The sequence below is a fragment of the Pinus tabuliformis genome, chromosome 8 (assembly GCF_031772625.1).
Source record: "Pinus tabuliformis cultivar Carrire ecotype Pingquan chromosome 8, CPIR1, whole genome shotgun sequence".
NCBI classification, from domain to species: Eukaryota; Viridiplantae; Streptophyta; class Pinopsida; order Pinales; family Pinaceae; genus Pinus; species Pinus tabuliformis.
In genome coordinates this window covers 940,886,082-940,908,023 of record NC_142294.1, presented here as the reverse complement: position 1 = coordinate 940,908,023, position 21,942 = coordinate 940,886,082, and the positions used below count along the sequence as shown (strand labels likewise).

At 36.4% G+C, this 21,942-nt stretch overlaps 1 protein-coding gene across 1 annotated transcript in view; it reads left to right on the top strand.

Annotated features, from left to right (window-relative positions):
• Positions 1–21,942, top strand: part of LOC149238595 (uncharacterized) — a 224,754-nt gene that overhangs the window by 50,644 nt on the left and 152,168 nt on the right. Inside the window, exon 6 of the mRNA XM_089373103.1 lies at positions 2,546–2,620. Within this exon, the coding sequence (XP_089229229.1) occupies positions 2,546–2,620 (75 nt within the window). The remainder of the gene's footprint in view (positions 1–2,545; positions 2,621–21,942) is intronic.

The following is a 21,942-nucleotide window of genomic DNA, read 5'->3' as shown; positions in this document are numbered from 1 at the left end:
ATTGCTTAGAAGTGATTGAAACGGTGTTTACATTCCAATGTCCAGCGCTACCAAGAAGGTTTTATTGTCATCCAGATTTCCAATGTGAAATGACAGCTAACCTTGAGGTTATAGATGCTTTCCTTAGACTCCCTACACGCAAATGCTCCGTCCTTTGCCAAGATCTTTGGTGTAGTTTGTCTCAAGTTAATACTTTATTTGATAAGTCCATCTAAAAGAAAAGTTGTGTTTTTAACTGGTCTTTCAGTTTCCAAATGCTAGTGCACCACCACTATGGGTTTGCTTGAAAATCAACTGCAAATAATGATGGTGCACGGAGTGCAATGCAAACCTCACGTGTTCAACTACCATTCCAAGTACCCCCATGTCATCCTCTAGGGGTAAGATTATCCCTCAGTGTAATGGAATCTTGGTCAATGGCAAGAAATTCCTCATTCTCACCATTGGATCCAAGTTCCAACCCCTTTGGGATAAAATTGTCATTGTAATGGTTACTGTCCAATCTTAATGATGACACGAGGGTTGGTTTTGATTCACTTATGTGTGAATGGGGAGTGAAATTCAAATGAAACACCACGGCTTTATCAACTAATCAAGATCCTGTTGACAATGACACAGCTAAAATAACACTGCAACCTTCTTATCATGCTTTAACTAAGTTACCAGGATTCGGATCTGGATCCGGATAAGGATACGGATTCGGATACGGATCCGCTAATTTTTTGAAAAGCCAGGATCCGGAAATGGCAAGGAAACGTCAAGTACAAGCAAATAAAAAAAAATAAAATTTTTAAAATTAAAATTTATATTAATATAAAAATAAAATCATAAGTTAGTTTTTAAATATATAAATTTTACATATAATAAATAATTATTGTATAGATAATTTCATATTTAATGTATCATTTATTAATATTAATTAAATTTATATAAAAATAAAAAACATATGTTAATTTTTAAATATATATGGTTATGCTATAGTAAATTTTAAAATATTCTAAAAATATAAAAGACATAGGGCAAGGCAATTATTTTTGTCAAATTTTAAGAATATTAAAAAATCTATGGTTCCCAAATATTTTTTTTTAAAACACATAAAAATCAAAACTCTAGAAATTATTATTGCACTTCTAATTTATTGCCTACGCGCGTGCAGATGCTTGTGTATTATATGAATTTATATTGTTTCCCATTTCTCTCCTGAACGGAAATAGAGCTATCCAGATTAAGAAGTCAAAATTAATCGAATTGCCTGAAGTGCCAGACTCAGGAATCATATTTAATTTATAAAATCAGAGAGAGAAAACGTGACATCTTCCTATCAAAAATTTGCCCGCATAACGTGAAACGATCTTTGCGGCTGCTGGGAGTTTAGAAACGTTAATGGGTAGAAAGTCAGAATAGCATAAATTTACAGCGACAATCTAAACTTACAGCGACAATCGAAACCTAAAAAAATTCCGCTTTTTCTGACTTTTCGGCGACCATTTCACTGTTTCCGGCAGCCACCAGCGGGATCCGTATCCTGGGAAAGTTTACCGTTTCCAAAAACTGTATATTTATAAAATACGTATTTTAGACGTATTTTTGGTGTATCGTATCCGGATCCGGTTCAGATCCGTGGATCCGGCAATGTTCCTCTTGCCTCTGCCGGATCCGGTAACATAGTGCTTTAACCACCCTTACACTAACCTTTACATTTGCTCATATTTCATAAGATTAACATAAAAGCTTATTAAAATAATATGGATTTCCATACAAAAAAGGTTTAATTATATGTTGGGGCTTGCTGTTCTCTTCCAACATTTTGTAATCAAAATAGAATTGAATTTATTATTTCCCTTTGTTAATGATGAGGTCTCAGTTGAGTTAAAATTTTAGAGCTGGTGGGAAATAAAGGTAGTAAAAGATAGTTTGGACATTTGCCAGTTGTATGCATCTGCATTGATGTCATAATATTGAGTGCTGTTCTATGATAACTTATTGGGAAGGCCACTAGAGAAAAAAAGGAAGGAATAGTAATGGTGCCCACAACTGATTGGTAAGTCATTAATCAGATAAAAGACATGCACAATCAAGGGATCTACGTGTATTCCTAAAAGAAAAAAAATGTATTGTGTAGATGCTATTCGTATTAGGAAATATTTTCCCATTGCTTATCCAGAGTTATCTATCACACTGATTACTGTCTTGTGCACATGAACCTTGTCTTAAAATTGGACCAAAAATGCATTTTTCTTTATACGTCATTAATGCTGACTCAAGTTTGAACAAAAAGCTCTTGGAGCTATAAAGAAAATGCTTTGGTTTTTATTAAAGGACAGCTGATAAAAGTTCTGCATGAACGCTCATAGTTTGTGGTATGAAATGACCATGCTCTATTTTTTTACATGTATAAATAAAGTTTCTCTGATTAATTGCTGATCTGTACCTTGATGTGCCATTTAGACAGTGCTGGTCCATGAGTTGTCAATCATTTGAAATGGATAACAAGTGAAAACAGTTCTTTTGTTCCCTCTAAACCGTTTTGATTTCTGTCTTGAAGGTACAAGAGTTAGAGAAGGATATTATGGATTCAAAGGAGAAGATTGAATTCTATCGATCTAAGCTTCAGGAACTTGTAAGTAACTTGTTCTTGAGATTTCTTTTTACTGAATTAATTTTCATTAGCACTAGTTTTATATACAGTTTTGAACCTGCCCCTGGTGAGGCAGAGGATGCTACAAATTAGAGAAGGTAAGCATTCTCCAAGATCAATTCATCCTGAAGCCCATGGGAATATAATATAATGGAATTTCATTAAAATGTCTACTAAGCTAGTTGGTCTGTTGGATGGAACAACTTGCCCTCAAAGCAATGTTTCTTCTACAAATAAATGGAAAAGCAAAATGTATTAAGGAGGCGATAATCAATAGTTGGATGCAAGGAACTTTTGTCTGGACTTGACACCAATCGTGGGTCACCTAGTCTGGTTTGGTTGGCTTTCATCAATTCAGCTCTGATGCGCATCATCTTGAGTCTTGACTCTTTAATTCCCTGTCAAGCTCTTCAGAAAACTACTGATTTGTTTGAATAGAATCAATTGCTGTTTGATGGTCATTAGCCAAGTCTTATTAAAACTAAATAGATTGATGCCATATCTGTGACACAAAGGGGAGAGGCAATATGAGTTGGTTCTTTTAATGAACTAATCATTTAATCTTTTCTTGATGACTTGTTTTTTGGCATGATAATTTTAGAAGATGCTAGATAGCTATTATGCTTGTGTACTATGCAGAGGAAAAATAACAGACTCAATCCAACAAGGTAAAATAAGTACCCACAAGGCACCTGATTTTTGAAATGTGTGTTCTCTTGCATTTGAAATGCAAAGATGGATGAGGTTGACGATTACAAGCCCTGCATTACCTGAAAGGGTTTCTCTGTAGAAGGAATGCTGATTACACTGTATAATGGGTCGTTGCTGCTGTTTGCACTAAATAACAGTCATAGCCACATATAATGTTGCAGCAATAACTGTGCCTGCTTGAGGTGAATCTTATAATTACATCAATGATTATATGCTCTCTGCCTGGAAAATATGTTGTTCACTTAAGGTTGTTTTCTCATTCATTGTTGACGATTTTTTGCAAAATGATTACCACCATTATAATAAATTCAGTAAGTGTGATGTTGAGAATTATAGCTTGGACGGGGACTTCAGCATATGTTCAGTGTGCATGTGGGAGAAGTTGTTCAAGATATTTTCAATAAGCAATTATTCTGTGATTCACTTTACTAAAAGAAGTGAAAGTCTTATATTTAGCAGTTGAGTTTAAATTGTTATCTCATGCATGACTTGGACTAGGAGTAATCTTAAAAAAATTCGCTGCTAAAAATATAAAGACAGGGCAAGGTAGAGGCTTTGAACACACTTGGGCAGTTGAGCAGGTTGAGTGACAGAGAGGGAGAAAGAGCGGGCAACTAGGAAAGAAATGTTTCCAGCAGCACACAGTCCTGTACAACTGTAAGTTTGTACAGTTGTATGGATCCATACAGTTGTATGGACTCTGGAGGGCACTTTACAGATTTGTATAATTGTACAGGTCTCCAATCACTTCATATGGAGGGGCAGTACATCCATACATCTGTGGCTCCCTTCAGTTCAAGGTGTTTTTGGTATCTGTGCAGTGCTGTTTTTTGGGCAGTGTGTGGAGGTTTCCTTGTAACTTTGCAAGTTTTTTCAAGGAACATAACATTGATTTGAAGGGTAAGTACGGTTGTATTCCGCTATTTAATTTCTAGCTATGGTTTTTGTATATTTGATGCTATGGTCTGAAATTAAAGTTAAGCATTAATTAAATTCAACAATCTACTTGTTTGATTGAGATCGTAAAGACATCAGTTACCTGGGGCTTGAAATTTTCACCTGTTATCCAAGCTAAACAGGTCATTAAGAGCAACCTTCTACTTCAACAAGATTATACAGGATTTATGTTTCTTTGCTATTGGAAGGCATTCTCTGCAAGAACAAAACTGATATCTGCTAAATCTCTAATCCAGTGGTGAATTCCTATTGCAAAGCAGGCCATAGAGTTCCCAAGATTGCTTGCATATATTCTTTTCTTTATATTTCTTTTTTTGTTTTTTTTTGGTAGAATTTCCTTGTGAAATTTTTGTATCTCTTATTGGAAAATGTTTCATCTCTTTTCATTCCAAAGCCTTTAGTTGGATATCTAGAGAAAATATTCTTATTGCTTGGCATGCCCCTCAGTTGGGTCAAACTAGCAATTCACTAAATAACTGACATATGTCTGCCCTTCCTATAGATACCCTTACATCCTTGTGCATTTTCAGAATTCTTGATCTGAAATTTCCCTGTCCATGTCTTTTTTATTGTTTATGTATGTGTATCTTTCAGATTTGCTCCAAGCAAACCTACGAAATAACTGTGACTATGGTCATTGCTAATTACTCCACCGTTTGGACTGGTGCTTTTCCAGTGACAGGGGAGTGTCCCTAGTGATTGTACACTGTCAACACTTGAGAAATCTGCATGGTTAGCATAAGTAATCAGCACATGTATTTTTTTGTCCTTGATATGTGTGCAAGCAATCAAGGACACAACAAAATTTTTCAAGCAAATAATATAAGGGAGATTCAACTTCACAAAACAACTATGAGTGATGAAAGAATAAATGGATGCGTGCCTTAGGTGTACATGACATCAAAGTAAGGCATTAAGGCCATCGACACTAGTGTAAAAAAAGCAAAATTATTCAACCAGTAGATTTGAAAAGCTGTAACACATGGTATAATCAAAGCCCCCATCTCTGTAGTGGCCAAAATATTGTTTGCATCATGATGACATCTATAAAACTGACAGCATAAAATGAATGACGAAGCTGGATGGCTGTTCACTGTTTGCTCAATGATCTCTCTTCTTTCTTTCCTCCTCACTCATCTTTTATAGAATCTCAAAACTCAAAAACTTGTATGCCCTAGCCATACGTTGATTGACAGCAATCCTTCTTTGCTAACTGCTGTTACCTGAACATGCACACAAAAATTGCCATAAAAATTAAATTAGTGCTGTTATGCGGCTGTCTATAGGCTGCTACAGCACCTAGATCTCACTGTTAATGCCAGACTAAATGAATTTTCTGGAAACCATGCATTCTATCTCCAAGTCAATCAAGAAATAGGTAATTTCCATATCTGTTTTCAGGCTATATCTGTGGAGGAATGTGCTGGGAGCCAGTAAACAGCAGGCTGACCTGCTTGAAGATTGTCACTGTTCTGCAATTTGTCAAGTCACTGGTGTTAACTGACTGTTAGCTCAACCAATCTGACAGTAAAGTCTCACTGTAGCCTGCTACAGCCACGTATATCATTATATGGCTGTCCTGTCTATCCAACCATAAAAATTCTTTTAAAACACCTCTAATCTAACCATATTTTCAAAGATAACCCCTCAAAATTTCATGTCTCCAATTATAAAACAGCTATCAATCTCCCGTGAATAACTGTGGCTTATGCAAACTCTCAACAAAATTCCAATTATCAAAAGAAGAAATCATCTTAGGATTTCTAATTTAGCAACCCGAGTTAGGGATTTAGCATGTCTGCTAACTTTAAAACATAGGAGTTCAACTCAATTGATCCTCTCATCTGTCATCCACAAGCCACAAATCAGATGTTAAACTTATCTCACATGCCACTGATTGATGAGGTTTAACTATGGTTTTCAACGAAGCATAACAAAGCGAACTAGAATCTTGTAATTGTAAGCATGCCAAATAAGAAGTAGGAGGTCGAATTAGTTCAAGTAATAAAGTGCCAATTTTAGTTGAGCAAACATATCTAGTCAAATCAGGGTTTCAATTGGCCAGTTTAAGCAAGGCGACCTAGGTTTTTCAAATATGTTAAAGGATCATCCTTTGGCAAATGTAGAACTGAAGTCTTGAGGATAGGCTATAGCTTGGGCTAACTAAACAAACTGCCAAAATACCAAAGGGGGTCAAACTAGGGTTTGCCTTATGAGAAGCCAATTGCTACCACATGTCACACTGAGAACACTCACACTCGGTCAATTGAAAACAGTTCATGGCTGGTTGAACTGAGAGGCTCATTCTACAGCCCAGTATGAGGGTTATGTGTAAGTATGTCCGTACTCAACGTGGAGTTAACACATGTCCCTGCTAAATAAAAATAAAATATTCTCTAAATAGGGAAAAATGTTGGTTATAATAAAAAACAAAAATGAATATGCTCTACATGTTTAGTTAGTTGTCCATATGACCTAATATAATTTCATGTAAAGTAATTAGAAGTAAAAGAAAGTGTGAGTAAGATGTTTAAACCTTGTACTTTTCAAAAGCATTTCAACTTGGGATTTAAATAAACTCTTTGAAGATCTATGTTAACTAATGTATGTCGATATCACCTTCTTATATATCTAGAAAAAAATGTAAAAATAAAATATTTTTATGTTGTATAACTTTAAATATTCATTTATACTTGAAAATATATTAATAACAAAATGGATGCACAAGTTATGTAAAATATTTTAATGTCAACTATGTATATATTATATATTGTTTAAAAAAATAAATATATGTTATATAAAGCTATTGAATAAAATAAGTTTTATGGTTAAAATGTTTGAAATGGTCTCAGTGTTCTACACGCTGGTCTTTTTTTTGGTATATGTTTTTTTTTTTGGTATTAAATTTTAATTAGTTAATTTTTTTTTTATAATTTTTTACTTGAAATGCAACAAAGATTTTTTGGACTTACAAGTTTAAGTTATGTACTCTATGTAGCATTGAAAAAGACAATTTAAACAATGCAAAATTATGCGTTGTATTTTTCACTCTAAAAGAAGTTTGCACCTAAACAAATTTGATCCCTCTCAGCTCATGTTAGATCCGTGCTTAAGATGGATCTATATTGGTTACTAGAACTAAGAATTTTGAGCTTGTACCTGCCAAAATAGTAATGCTAAATATGGCCATGCCAAAAATAGTAGTTTGACTCTTAAAAAATAGGATGGAAAATGAAGGGAACTGCTATGAGAATGTTGCCATCTATAGCATGACTAGAATTATGCATTGTTTAAAATAACAGTGCCTTGTATGTTAATCAAGCCAATCTCATTAGACTCGTTTTTGCAAGAAATTGAAATCTATGTTTAGAATCAACATAGAAGCTTTAAAACCCTAAATGCTAAAAATTGCAGTGTCATGAAAACCCTCGCATATTGAAGCTCATTCACATTGTGAGCTTTGATGGACTTTGATCACTATGAAAGATGCACCTATCATTGAACACCAACTTGACGAAAGCTAGCTGGATCTTAACTCTCCATATGTGTAGGGAAATTTGTGAGTTAACAATATACTATGTAGGGACGCTGTTGTTGGAAAATGTAACTAGGTTCGGTTTTCATTATTATATTTGAGTCATCATGTAATGTACTTGTTGTTAACGCTCCTTAATTTCCCAAGGCTGAGAAAAGAAACCAAAGAGGTAACTGCAAACCAAACTTTTGACTTGGCAGCTAAGCCCTACCAAATCAAACAAGGCTCTCTCTAAAATCATCCAAAATATGGTTGGAATTATTAGGGTTTTAGGCTAGATATTTGCATAGTAGGTTTTTGATTTAGGTTTTGTTGGATATGAAGCACTAGGTTTAAGAACTAGAGCCAAATAGGTCAAAAGATCAGTTGCAGTCATTTAGTGAGGCAAGATAGATGTAATTAGAGACACAAATGGATCTGTTGTAGTAGTATGGTAGTGAGGAAATCAGATAGAAGGAACTAAGTGAGCATACATGCATAAATTCACTTGTTTGGAAGATAAAAACACTTAAATGATAATCTCAAACAAAAGATAGCATTTCTGGCAATTAATTTTGTATAAAACATAAGAGATTAACATGAGCAGAAATATGGATAGCTGTTAGAAACATCTAACAATCGAATGCATAAGAATAACTGAAGAAAACAATGTCACTTACCACAACACATGAATCCCAGAAAAATAGTTGAAACTGTATATCTGCCAAAAATCAAGTACACCAGTTCCAAAATGTATCTACCTCTAGTATTCAACCATTTCTTAGACTTGTTTCTGAGTAAATATAGAAGACAAACAAGATTTGCCCTCTAAGGGGTAGAACCCTGATCCATAGCAATTGATTCATGAACCTATCTCATCATTGCCAAATCCTAGGGGAGTTAGAAACAACTTTCCCCTTTTAGCTAACTGATTGACCCTATCTCTAAAACAATATCCAATGTCCATTTTAACCATACCATAGCATATTTACATTTACCATGCTTCTAATTTACCATTTACATTAACCCATTTCACATTTGACCTTTTACATGTAAAAATTTCTCACACACAGAAGCACAACAATTATTGCAGAAGCGCAGTGACTGAAAAGCTTGAAAATTTGATGACTTGGATGGAGTTTTGGATGCTGTTGATGACCGATAAAGAAACCTTGAGATGTCTACTACACCTTTGAGCCTTTAAACCATGTAAAAACAACAGTTTGACCTCTGCAAAATTGGTTCCAAAAGTAACTGCCTAGAAGTGCAGCGACAGTGCTACAAAGGGGGTAGTGAGGTGTCAAAAAGGCACTTTTTGATATTTCTCTGAAAATTTATCACCCCACAAGTATTCTTAGGTGCTTTTCTGCTTACCCTATGCCATGAGCTATCTAGAAATGCTTGAAAATTTGATTTCTTACCTTATGAGGAAAACCGCAACAAACTGTTGCTGTGTTTTTGTAGGATAGCTTTTCCCTGTGTCTGATTAGCAAAAAAAAGCGAAAATCTCATTGACTTGGGGGAAGGGAATGAGGGGAAAGGGAGGTAGGAAAAATTCTAAGAAAAATATGGGGGGTAGGGATAGATGTCGGGAAGATAATAGAGGTGGATATTCTCAAAAAGAGCGAGAAAAGAGGGTGAAAAGAGCAAATTACAGACTTGGGGCAAAAACGCAGCAGAAAGCTAGGTTTTTTTTGGCTCATAGTGGAATGATGACATCATGTGTACTTTGAAGTAGTGGCTAATGATGTGATTGGTATTGGTAGCAATGATTCTTCAATAGGAAGTGTTACATCTCCATGTGATGTAGATGTACTTTGATTCTCTTTGAAATAGTTTATTTTCATAATTACTAACTCCAATCATGAAACTTTTTGATGACCATAATGGATGACAAGACTCCCTTTTTCAGAATGATGACTGAGATAAAGATGAACTTCATATGCATATTCTAGACCATGATTTAGAATTTTAGCTCTCAAAGTATGCATTTTTATGATTCTATGACCCAAATGATGACCAAATAACACAATTGATGACTTATAACAAGAAATGATGATAGTGACCATGATGGATGATTTGTGACCTTGAATAAGTGGAGGGAGTAGCAATGACATCTTGACAATGACTTAGAACCATTTGACAATCAATAGACATATCAAATTTAATTTGAAAATATTATAATTTGACCTAAGGCTCTAACAACAGTGAGAGTAATTTTGATCACTATGATTATAGGACTCAACATTGGCTCCAATGGGGATGGAAGCTTCTTTAGGAGGTGTCAAGAACACCGTAGACCAAGTAGCCTTATTTATTGGGCAATGGAGTCAAAAATTAAAAGCTAAAACTTAACTGGTCGACTGAAAATTGACTACTGACTGAACTTATTTATGGTAGCAGACCATCGAGATCTTAGGGCCTTCACATCGGGCTTCAAATCTTGATGATAACTGCCCATCCGCTGAAGATATATATATATATATATATATATATATATATAATCATGTGAAATGATCCTTCCAGTGTAGCCAATCAAGCAAATGACGATCTGACTTATGCTTGTATTAAGCTGCACCAGACATAAAGGAAAATTCTGAAAATGGTAACTCAAAGTGTCCACTGAACATGTGCTCATGATCCATAAAAACAAGAAAATTCATCTTCCCAGATGGTTGCAACAAATTGGCAAACAACAGTGAAAGAGTAATTTTGATCACTATGACTATAGGACTCAACATTGGCTCCAATGGGGGATGGAAGCTCCTTTAGGAGGTGTCAAGAACACCGTAGACCAAGTAGCCTTATTTATTGGGCAATGGAGTCAAAAATTAAAAGCTAAAACTTAACTGACAGACTGAAAATTGACTACTGAATGAACTTATTTATGGTAGCAGACCATCGAGACCTTAGGGCTTTCACCTCAGGCTTCAAATCTTGATGATAGCTGCCCATCTACTGAAGATATCTCTTTCTTTATATATATATATATATATATAATCATGTGAAATGATCCTTCCAGTGTAGCCAATCAAGCAAATGATGATCTGACTTATGCTTGTATTAAGCTGCACCAGACATAAAGGAAAATTCTGAAAATGGCAACTCATAGTGTCCACTGAACATGTGCAAATACAAGAAAATTCATCTTCCCAGATGGATGCAACAAATTGGCAGTAGGGTATTCAATAATCTGGAACATTACCACGTCTTGAAAGTCAGCAGAAATACAAGCACACCCTTCATTTTCCAATGCAAAATTTTTGTCAGGATGAAAGAAGAAAATATGTTCATCAAGTTTTTCACTTGCATTAGGAGAAAGGGAAGTTTGTTCTTGAAAATCTGCGTTTGAGGCAGCCATATTTTCAATAGCAAAAATGTGCACATCCATGGGATCCGAGACATACTGCTCTTCTTCAACAGACTCTTCTTTTTCCGAGCTCTCTTCTTTATTAGAATTTTCCTTTTCAAAACCTGGAGGGAGATCTTCATGTATAAGAGGCTCTAAAACAACCTCTTTTTCACTGCTTTCCTGCAACTTATGATGGTCAAATTGAAGTCTAACATCCTCAAAATCTGAAGCTACGTGCATATCTCCATGAAGAAATGGATTCACGAGTAATCGTCCATGTGAATATGAATTGAGAGTTTCTAGAGCAACAGATTCATCAAAAATTTGGAAAAGATTACCTTCAATGAGCTCTTCCACAAATGGAACAGTAAGATGCAATTCTAGGTCACATACCTTTTTAATCCCATCCTCTGGGTCTGCATTATCATGTTGTTGAAAACAATAATTATCAAAAGGATATGTAATCTGCTTTTCCTTAATCACTGACCCAGAAAAATGAAAAAAACAGTGGACTGTCTATTTCCTTATGTTGTTTGAAAGAGTGCTCATACTCTTGATCATGAAAAGACAGACAAGGCTGCTGCAAATTATTATCAAATTCAGAAGCTAAATCATAAATGTCATCATTAAAGTCTCGCTTGATTTCATTTTCATCCAAGAGAGAAAACAAATTTTCTTCTTGGTGATGAAAAGGGTTTTCGTGCAAAGCTTCAAGGATCTCTTCATACATAAACTTTTCATCACCATAAGAATTTTCCAAATTTTGAATGAAATCCTCAAAATGTTCACAACAGTTCTCAACCAAACACAAAGAATTATCAGATTCTCTGTATTTTTCAAAAAATACTGAATGAAAATCTTTAAGTGAATAAATACTAGCAAATGGCAGTCCCTCATACCATGATATTGCTTTTCCTTCCAAGCTAGCCATGAACATCTTCATGAAAAACAACCTTTAGCTTATGCACATGCATGTGAAATTTAACCAAGTGAAGAACGACATCTTCTCCCTTTCCATGTCTGAATATTGGGAGGTAAGTTGACTAATCAACATGAGGCACGGAATTCGGAAAACCAGGAATATGAGATCTATTCATAGGTGCATACCTGGCATTCGTTCTTGCAGAACCCATTTTGAAAACAATCAACAATAATTTTTTTAAATTACTGACCCTTGACCAGTGGATTCATTGTGAAATTTCAATCTGCTGGATCCTTTGAACTCGGAGTCGCCAGGTGAATGATTCAGCCTATCTGATGTCTGTTTGTTGTTCACCGTCAACAAGCAGATCTGAACTATGATGATCTTTTTCAGGGAATATGAAAACGTTCGTTCCCTGACAACGACACCAAAATGTTAGTGCTCCTTAGTTTCCCAAGGCTAAGAAAACAAACCAAAGAGGTAACTACATACCAAACTTTTGAATTGGCAGCTAGCTAGAGGGCTCTCTCTAAAATCAACCAAAATATGGTTGGAATTATTTAGGGTTTTATGCTAGATATTTGCACAGTAGGTTTTTGATTTAGGTTTTGTTGGATATGAAGCACTAGGTCTAAGAACTAGAGCCAAATAGGTCAAAAGATCAGTTGCAGTGATTTAATGAGGCAAGATAGATGTAATCAGAGACACAATTGGATCTGTTGTAGTCGTATGGTAGTGAGGAAATCAAATAGAAGGAACTAAGTGAGCATACATGCATAATTTACTTGTTTGGAAGATAAAAATACTTAAATGATAATCTCAAACAAAACAGAGCATTTCTGGCAATGAATTATGTTTAAAACTTAAGAGATTAACATGAGCATAAATATGGATAGCTGCTAGAAACATCTAACAATCAAATGCATAAGAATAACTGAAGAAAACAATGTCACTGACCACAACACATGAATCCCAGAAAAATAGCTGCAACTGTATATTAATTCTGCCAAAAATCAAGTACACCAGTTCCAAAATGTATCTACCTCTAGTATCCAACCATTTCTTAGACTTGTTTCTGAGTACATATAGAAGACAAACAAGATTTCCCCTCTAAGGGGTCGAATTCTGATCCATAGCAACTGATTCATGAACCTATCTTATCATTGCCAAATCCTAGGGGAGTTAGAAACAACTTTCCCCTTTTAGCTAACTGATTGACCCTATCTCTAAAACAATACCCAATGTCCATTTTAACCATACCATAGCATATTTACATTTACCATTTACATTAACCCGTTTCACATTTGACCTTTTACATGCAGTAAACATTTCTCACACACAGAAGCGCAGCGATTGAAAAGCTTGAAAATTTGATGACTTGGATGGAGTTTTGGATGCTGCTGATAACCTATGAAGAATCCTTTGAGCCTTTAAACCATGTAAAAACAACAATTTGACCTCTGCAAATTTGGTTCCAAAAGTAACTGCCCAGAAGTGCAGCGACAGTGCTAGAAAGGGGGTAGTGAGGTGTCAAAAGGGCAGTTTTTGATATTTCTCTGAAAATTTATCACTCCACAAGTATTCTTAGGTGCTTTTTTGCTTATCTTATGCCATGAGCTAACCAGACATGCTTGAAAATTTGATTTCTTACTTTTTGAGGAAAAGCGTAGCAAACTGTTGCTATGTTTCTGTAGGATAGCTTTTGCCTGTGTCTGATTAGCAAAATAGAGTGAAAAGCGCATTGACTTGGGGGGTTAGGGAAAGGGAGGTAGGAAAAATTCTGGCAAAAATATGGGGGGTAGGGATAGATGTTAGGAAGATAATAGAGGTGGATTTTCTCAAAATGGGTGAGAAAAAAGGGTGAAAAGAGAAAATTACAGACTTAGGGCAAAAACACAGCAAAAAGCTAGGTTTTTTTTTGGCTCATAGTGGAATGATGACATCATGTGTACTTTGAAGTAGTGGCTAATAATGTGATTGGTACTGGAAGCAGTGATTCTTCAATAGGAAGTGTTACATCTCCATGTGATGTAGATGTACTTTGATTCTCTTTGAAATACTTTATTTTCCTAATTGCTATCGCCCATAATGAAACTTTTTGATGACCATAATGGATGACAAGACTCCATTTTTCAGAGTGATGACTGAGATAATGATGAACATCATATGCATATTCTAGACCATGATTTAGAATTTTAGCTCTCAAAGTATGCGTTTTTATGATTCTATGACCTAAATGATGACCAACTAACTCAATTTGATGACTTATAACAGGAAATGGCGACAGTGACCATGATGGATGATTTGTGAACTTGAATAAGTGGAGGGAGTAGCAATGACACCTTGACAATGACTTAGAACAACCATTTGACAATCAAGAGACATGTCAAATTTAATTTGAAAATATTATAATTTGACCTAAGACTCTAACAACAGTGAAAACAGTAATTTTGATCATTATGACCATAGGACTCTAACACTTGTCAAAAGAATAAAGAAAAGAATTATTATTATTATAATTATGACTTATTAAAGCATGGGTTTCATGCTTGGATCATCATGTTTAGGTTAAAGTCCCCGTTGAGGACTTCCATGATTTATTATGAGTTAATAGAGTCATTAAACATTTAAAGAGACCCTTCGTGGGCTTTTGAATCATGTAAAAAGGTTTAGTATTGAGTCAAAAAATGAATTATGTAACCTCCACACCAAGTTGGCCTTAATATGATCAAGTCGGCTTCAAGGAGGGCTATTCGACCTCACCTAAAGGCTATAAATGAAGCAGTTCAAATTCCGTTTGGAGAAAATCAACACTCAAGCTAGTTCAATATCTCCTTCAAGCTGGGAAAAAGTGCGAAATAGAGGAAGAAGGCAAAAAGGAGTGCAAGTTTGGTCGAGGAGAAGGAGGGAAGGAAGGAAAATCGAAGTTTTGGTGCATCTCCCTCTCTCTCCCGTGCCCTAGATTGGAAGATCGAAGTTCTCTTGCTGATGCCATAGCTTGTTGCTGCTGCTATAGGTCGAAGTTGCTGTTGCTGTCTCAGGAAGTTGTATTGGGCCAAGATTGAAGTTTCTAACTGAAGATCAAAGTCTTTCAGTGAAGATCGAAGCCTCCAAAGCAATGTCAAAGTTGTTGGGTCCAAGAAAGTGCTGCTACTGCTGCTGCCAAGTCAAGTAGGATCATCTGCAAAGGAAGAAGAATGCTGACTTGGTTTGGAGGAAAGTTTGTGTCAAGGTCTAGAGTCTTGGAATATCTTAGGAAAATTATTTAAGGAAGAATTACTGATTGGGCTTTCCCCTAGAGAGGGGTTTTGCCCTGGCTCTGTGCCTATATCTGGTGTCCATTGATTTATGTGCTTTTGCTTTGGTAATTGCTTGATGAACTAAAGGAAAGAAGGAAACTAATAAAAGATCAAGAACATCACAAGTAATTATCAAGTATAAGAAAATCTTTCTGCCTTTCTGATTTTCTAACAGCTGTCCCTTTTATGGTTTGTGTCTTATGTAGTGATGCTTTCTTTCATTTCCGTTGCTACTTGTGAGCCTTCGACAAAGAAAAATAAGGGAGTTATATTATGTGGCTGCCAACACGGATACTAAAAAAAGATACAAAGCATCCCATTCCATAGCTTTCCTTCATACTACTCCTGACATTTACTGCTAGCATTTTTTCTTTGTCTTTTTCTATTGTTAGTCTTTCACTTTTCTTTTTCTTATATATCTATTGCATCTAGTACTGACAGGCTGTGGAAGATGTTCAGTAGTGGATGATTTAAGTATCTGTCCAACTATTTATCGCAATAGAACAGTTATCTGTTATCCATGATGCCTTCAATTGGGCCATGGCATTTTCAAGCTGGACTCTTTGACAACCAAGGTGGACTTTCTCTTTGTCAACTAACACCACTAAGCATCTCATATCTAAGTGCCTTATAGCTTGAAGGACCATAATTAATGGCACAGACCATTGGCTTAAAAAATGGGAGCAAGTCACGTTGAAAGGATTCCATACAAAAGAAAAAACTCTTGCAATAGCAATATCAACACCGACGCCACCCTTGATATCAAGCATGCCTATAAGACCACCTGTCCCATATTTCTGGAAGGTATTGCAGGCATCTCTTCATTGACAAAATCATTGGCATCAGATGGATGAGATTTTATCAGAGAATGAGCCTCCAACATGGGTTGGACAATTCTTAGGAGGTACTAAACCATAAACCATTTCTTAGTCCTTCTATGATTCTGCCAATTCATCTCCTTGCCTTTTGCAAGGTCCAACTCCTTCATTTGAAATGTGTATGGAGTTCCGAGTGGGCTTTAGCCCTTACACAACTTCCTTTTCCTTTAGTAGGACAAAGTGTACACTTGGACACTTTTACCATCTCAAAATAATGCTGCCGGGGGTGAGAGGATTGGTTGACAATGGGCATGATGTGAAAATTGGAATGAAAAGGTAAAAAATCTCAGAATGCCTTAAACTGGATTCAAGAAATTGGTTTTTGGACTTGGTCCACTAAAAAACATTTTTGATGGCTTGCTTCTGCTGGCAAAGTAGAATGCTTGTACCCAACTGAATAAAAAAACACTTGGATGGAGGTGTTTTAATCTTTTGATGCTGTTGCTGGTCACAAGAAGTGGATTTCTGATAAATAAGACTGCTCTGAAAACATTTTTTGGTCTCTTGGTCTGCTGCCATTGGAAACTTAAGAAAACTAGGGATTGTTTCCCATGGGTGGGAGTATGCTCCTCATTTACTTCTGAGTGACATTGTCTTACCCATCATAGGTATGCCTTCCACTGGCTAGGCAACGTGTCTACATGCAATACAAACTTTTTAAAACCAATTTGCTCGAAAGTGTTCATCATTTTTTGCATATGAGGCTCAAGGAGCTTGTTTGAGCCATATAGTGCCTTTTGTATGGGCTTATACACTACATGCTTGATTAAAGGAGTAACTTTTGACGTCATTGGATGAATAATCCACTTGAACTAAGCTGCCATGACTAACATCAATCTGATATGTATTTATCTTCGCTTCAAGCGTAAAGATTTCTTCAAAATCAAAGTCTTATTTCTGTGTATAACCATTAGCCAGTCACCTTGATTTGTGCTTATTGATTGAACCATTTGTGTTGTGCCTTTTTTTGGTAGACTTATTTGCAACCTTTTGTTCCTTGTCTTTTTTCAAAAATGCTGCATAGATTACTTCAAAGATAAAATCCATACGATACAGAACTAAACAATTACAGCACATGCAAAACGGGGTTCTTGGGAAAACCTCACCCCCAGAATGCCAAAAAGAAAGCACATGAGCATCCACATCTACAGAAGAGACTCAACATAATGAAAAAAAGAACTGTGTTTGACTTGCACAGGCAGAGCCAACTCCTGCTTAAGGCCACCCAACTCCTCTAGACCAAAAGAAGAGGGGGTGTCCTGGAAGGTAATTGTAGAATGTTTTTTCCACAGAAATCCAATAGTAGTCAATCAGACTTAGTGCCACAGGGATTCACAGATGTCCCCAGCCATCCAAGTGTCACCCAAAAGAGGGCCCTTTTGCAAATGAGGGCAATAATGAAGTGGAATTCTGCTTGGAACCCGTTACAACAAAATCTAGTACTCCCAAATGATGTAAAGTCGAAAGCATTGAGTAGACTTCTGCAACTCGGGAAGGCTACCCACGATCACCACAATAGCTCTTCCTCTCACTTTTTGCTTGGCTCTTTTCCAACTCAAGGGGGGCTTCTCTAAGGATAGGATTGCAATGGCTATATAGTGGAGACACAATGTGATTTAGTGAAGAATAAGCCTAAGCAAAAGAAATGGATGTGATTTATGTGGAATAATGAACGGTGTGAGATGGAAAGATGAAGGAAAACCCTAAGGTCAAGTGCCTAATCACACCTATGGGCAAATGGATTCAGGGAAGCATATCTCAAAGAGGCTTGATGCATGAAAATGTAGGGCAATAAGGGCTGCTATGCATGCCACCAATTAGCCCTAGCCCCTAGCTAGTTGAAGTATATTGTAGAAAATTGTTCTTACAAAACTAAGTGTGCTATTCAAAACGTTGGTATGAAGGTATTGCCATATCATGCTAGCAGCAATTAGGTTTACTAGGTGTAAGCTGGATACTACAACAACAACAACAACAACAACAATAATAATAATAATAGGGGGAATTAGATCCTCACTTCACATTATCCAAATGGATCATGGTTCATTATAAAGCCTTCTAATCAACAATACAAGGGTTTCCTATTATAGAAATCAACATATAAAAACATTACAATCATAAAGTCTCACAATAAAAGATGCTAAACCTCCACTCTTGCATTAAAGCTCCAAGCGCTTGATGTACAACTGTAATCTAGGGGGAGACCTCCTCCATCCCCAAAGTCTCACCAACCATGACAATGGTCTCTTCTCTCATACAATGAACAAATATTATTTGCTTACTAACTGCTTGACAAATCGAGCAAATATTATAAAAATGCAGTTGTTAGATACCTCCTCAATCCATGGTTGACCATGTCATGACATGTGGTCAAAAGCCTCTCAAGCAGATTTCACCCTCCTCCAAGAAAAGGAAAATGACTACATCAAAGGTCTCCAAAATAGAATGTACATCTAAAATTAGACAAGTTAATAAGGTCAACATGCAAGTTGTCCACAATAAGTTTACTCTCCAAGAATGGATGCATGCAATATGTAATAAAATAATGTCAAACCCAGGAGGATGTGCTCAAGGCTCTACCTAGAAGAGCTCACAAAGTGTGCCCTTCAAGGTGCATGAGAGATAAATCAATAAAATATCCCCCCTAGGAGAATGCTCAATAACCAACCTCCAAAAAATAAGCGATCCACAAAATGCATGTAGCCAAATCTACATGTGTTAATCCCAAGGAATCCAACTCCATGGATGAATGTGCAGGATGCCACGTAGATCGAGTGTTCCACAAGAAATGAAGTACTCAAGTCTCAAATCGCAAAATAACAAGTGAACAATCTCCAACAAGACAAATCCAAGGAGACCATGGCAAGTTAGGGTTTTGACCTAGGGAAAAGGTGCCAAGGTGGTTAGAACTCATCAACATCATGCCCAAACCATGTGTTGTTTTTCAATACTATCAACAAATCCCCCCAAACCTGTTGAGAAATCTAGGGCTTCGATAGTTAGGTGATTTCCTCTTAATTAGTAACTGCTTGTGAGTGCTTTTTACACCTTTAGATTAGGATCTTCTTCTACTTAGATTATTAGTGTTCTTCTTCATCAAACAACTACCAATGTATGAACATAAATAGACAAGAGACACAAAATTTAGACTATGAGCCAAGGCCAAAACCTCTCACTCTTTGAGAGGAAAACCCACACAAATTCTTCTTATAGAGATTCCAATTTGACAGATACCAAGACCAAGACCAAGACCCTTGACCTATTGGCCACTCCAAGACCAAGACACTAGTTCTCTTGACTTTCTTCTTCTTGACTCCTCTTTCGCTTTGACCTTCTTAACACTAAGACATCATCATCATTGAGACTTTGTCACTAACATGACACCGAGATCTTCTTACTATAGTTGCACCGAAACATAAATATAGTGGCAGCATTAGATAAACTATGGTCACTGAGAACTATCCGAACACACTAAGATGATCATTAAAACTGTGATGACCACGAACTCTTATCGCATCGAGACTGTAAAGGATATGAACCGAATCATAGCACAAAACTTGTAGTCTATTATAGCATTGCATCGAACTGTGGTCTCCATTATAGCTCCGAACTGTAGCTTATATGCACCCTTGTCCGAATTGTGTTTCTTTGCTTTAGCACCCAGACTCTTTCTTAGACATCTGAACGGTGTTTCTTTGCTTTAGCACCGAGACTCTTTCTTAGACATCCAAACTCTTCTTTCTGTGATTAGCCCTAAAATATCCTGGCTGTTCCTTCATCACTGATCCGAGTTCCTTTTGTACTTTGACATCTGAACTTGCCTCCTTTCTTATCACTGTAACTGTGATCTGAATTTTAGAGAGATCGAACTTGTTGACTGTCTCAAATGCGAAGATCCTACATGTATATATATAGTTGTTGTCCCATATAAATAAGCCGACCCGTGAATCTGAAGAGGTGTGTCTCCATTAGGTGAGCCGACATGAGAGTTCTTACTTCATCTTGAAGCCGACTTGCAGAGGAGTAACATGTACTTCTCTTGGAGGGCTATTAGACAATCCTATAGACTTAAATACATTTGTAACATGCCCAAGAAGGGTTCTTCATGCATGCCATTGGCTCTATTTGACTTTTATGACAAATCCTAAAGGCTCTCAATGGGAGCCATCTAAAAATAAAATCTCTTGCTCATGAAACCCATGAAGCAAGCATGCTGTCATTTTATTTTTCCTTCTTTACATCAATTACATAAAAATCACAGTTACACATGTCATTATGAAGGCCGTACCTAGTTAGACTTTTCAACACTCCCTCTTAACTAGGGAGGTATTCATAATGTTGCTTGGTCATTCTCAATCTAAAGAATTTCTTGTAAGAAGAATCAAATTGGTAACCCATCTGTATAGCATCATATCAACCAACATTGTCACATAGCAAGGCCTTGACTAACATCTTTATCTCTCCACAAGATCTAAGCTCAATGCTGGCGAGACCAATGATTTATAGACACTCTCATCATTATCTCTCCCAGAACATACCCTGCCTAGGTTCTCAGAGTGTGTTCCATCAGGACTATTCTTGTCTTGGATTCCCAATCCTCAAATAATATCGGTCCTCTATGACTACTCTTATCTTGGATTCCTTATCTCATCCTCAAAGAGCATCAGATGCAAAATGATTACCCAATCCTCCATTTTGTCTTCCCAAGTGAAGACAATGATGTTTCTATCTCTCCCTCTTAATTAGGGAGGACATATCTATTCCTATAAAGGAATGTACTCATTCCTACAGAAGGAATGTACCTAAGCTCCCTCTTGGCTTAGGAATTTCCAAGTTTCTTCCAAGTAAGAAACTTTTTTCTAGGCTTCCTCTTAATTAGGGACCTACAACAACTCCTTAGGTGGAGATAATGGGATAACCAAGTACTTGAAGAACTCCTTCCTTCGATGCCATGAATTTCTTCTTCGTTATAGAGTCTTCATCTTTTGGGACTTCTTCATAGGGCACAGACCATCCATCACTTTCATCCACAAGTCAGTCATGTCATCATTCCTTTAATCAGAAAGTGATTCATCAGTCTACATCTAGCCTTGCTTCATGTCATGCGGCCTTCTTCATGTTGTCTTCTTCGGAAGGATCTTACATCCGTCTACATGGTCCTCTTGGAAGACATTCACAATTCTTTCCTTGGCAGTCCTACATAAGCCTATCCATATATTTTTTCAAAAATAAGAAATGAACACTTTAATCAAAATTACCTTTGTGATGGTCTTTCATCATGACATCTTCTTGTTGGCATCAACATCATGCATACATGTTGACACATCTCCTAAAGATATATATTGTCAAGGGTCTCCATCTTTTCTATACTTCCATCAGAGTCTTCATATCTTTCTGGGAGATATCATAGTCAAATCTTTCAGTTCTTGGATGTTGAATGCCTTCTTCCATGGTTGCATAGTCTACGATCTCTTCCTTTCTTTCTTCACACATGACATTCCCAGGAACTTCCAATCAGAGTTCTTCCAATTACTGTCAATCACCTCATATTCCATATGAGGACATATTATGTTGATTTCATCTAGTGTGACCCATGCCTTCTGGCATCCTTTCATAGGAGGAGATTCCTTTCCTTTGATCATGCTTCTCAAAATAGAGCATTGATCCATGT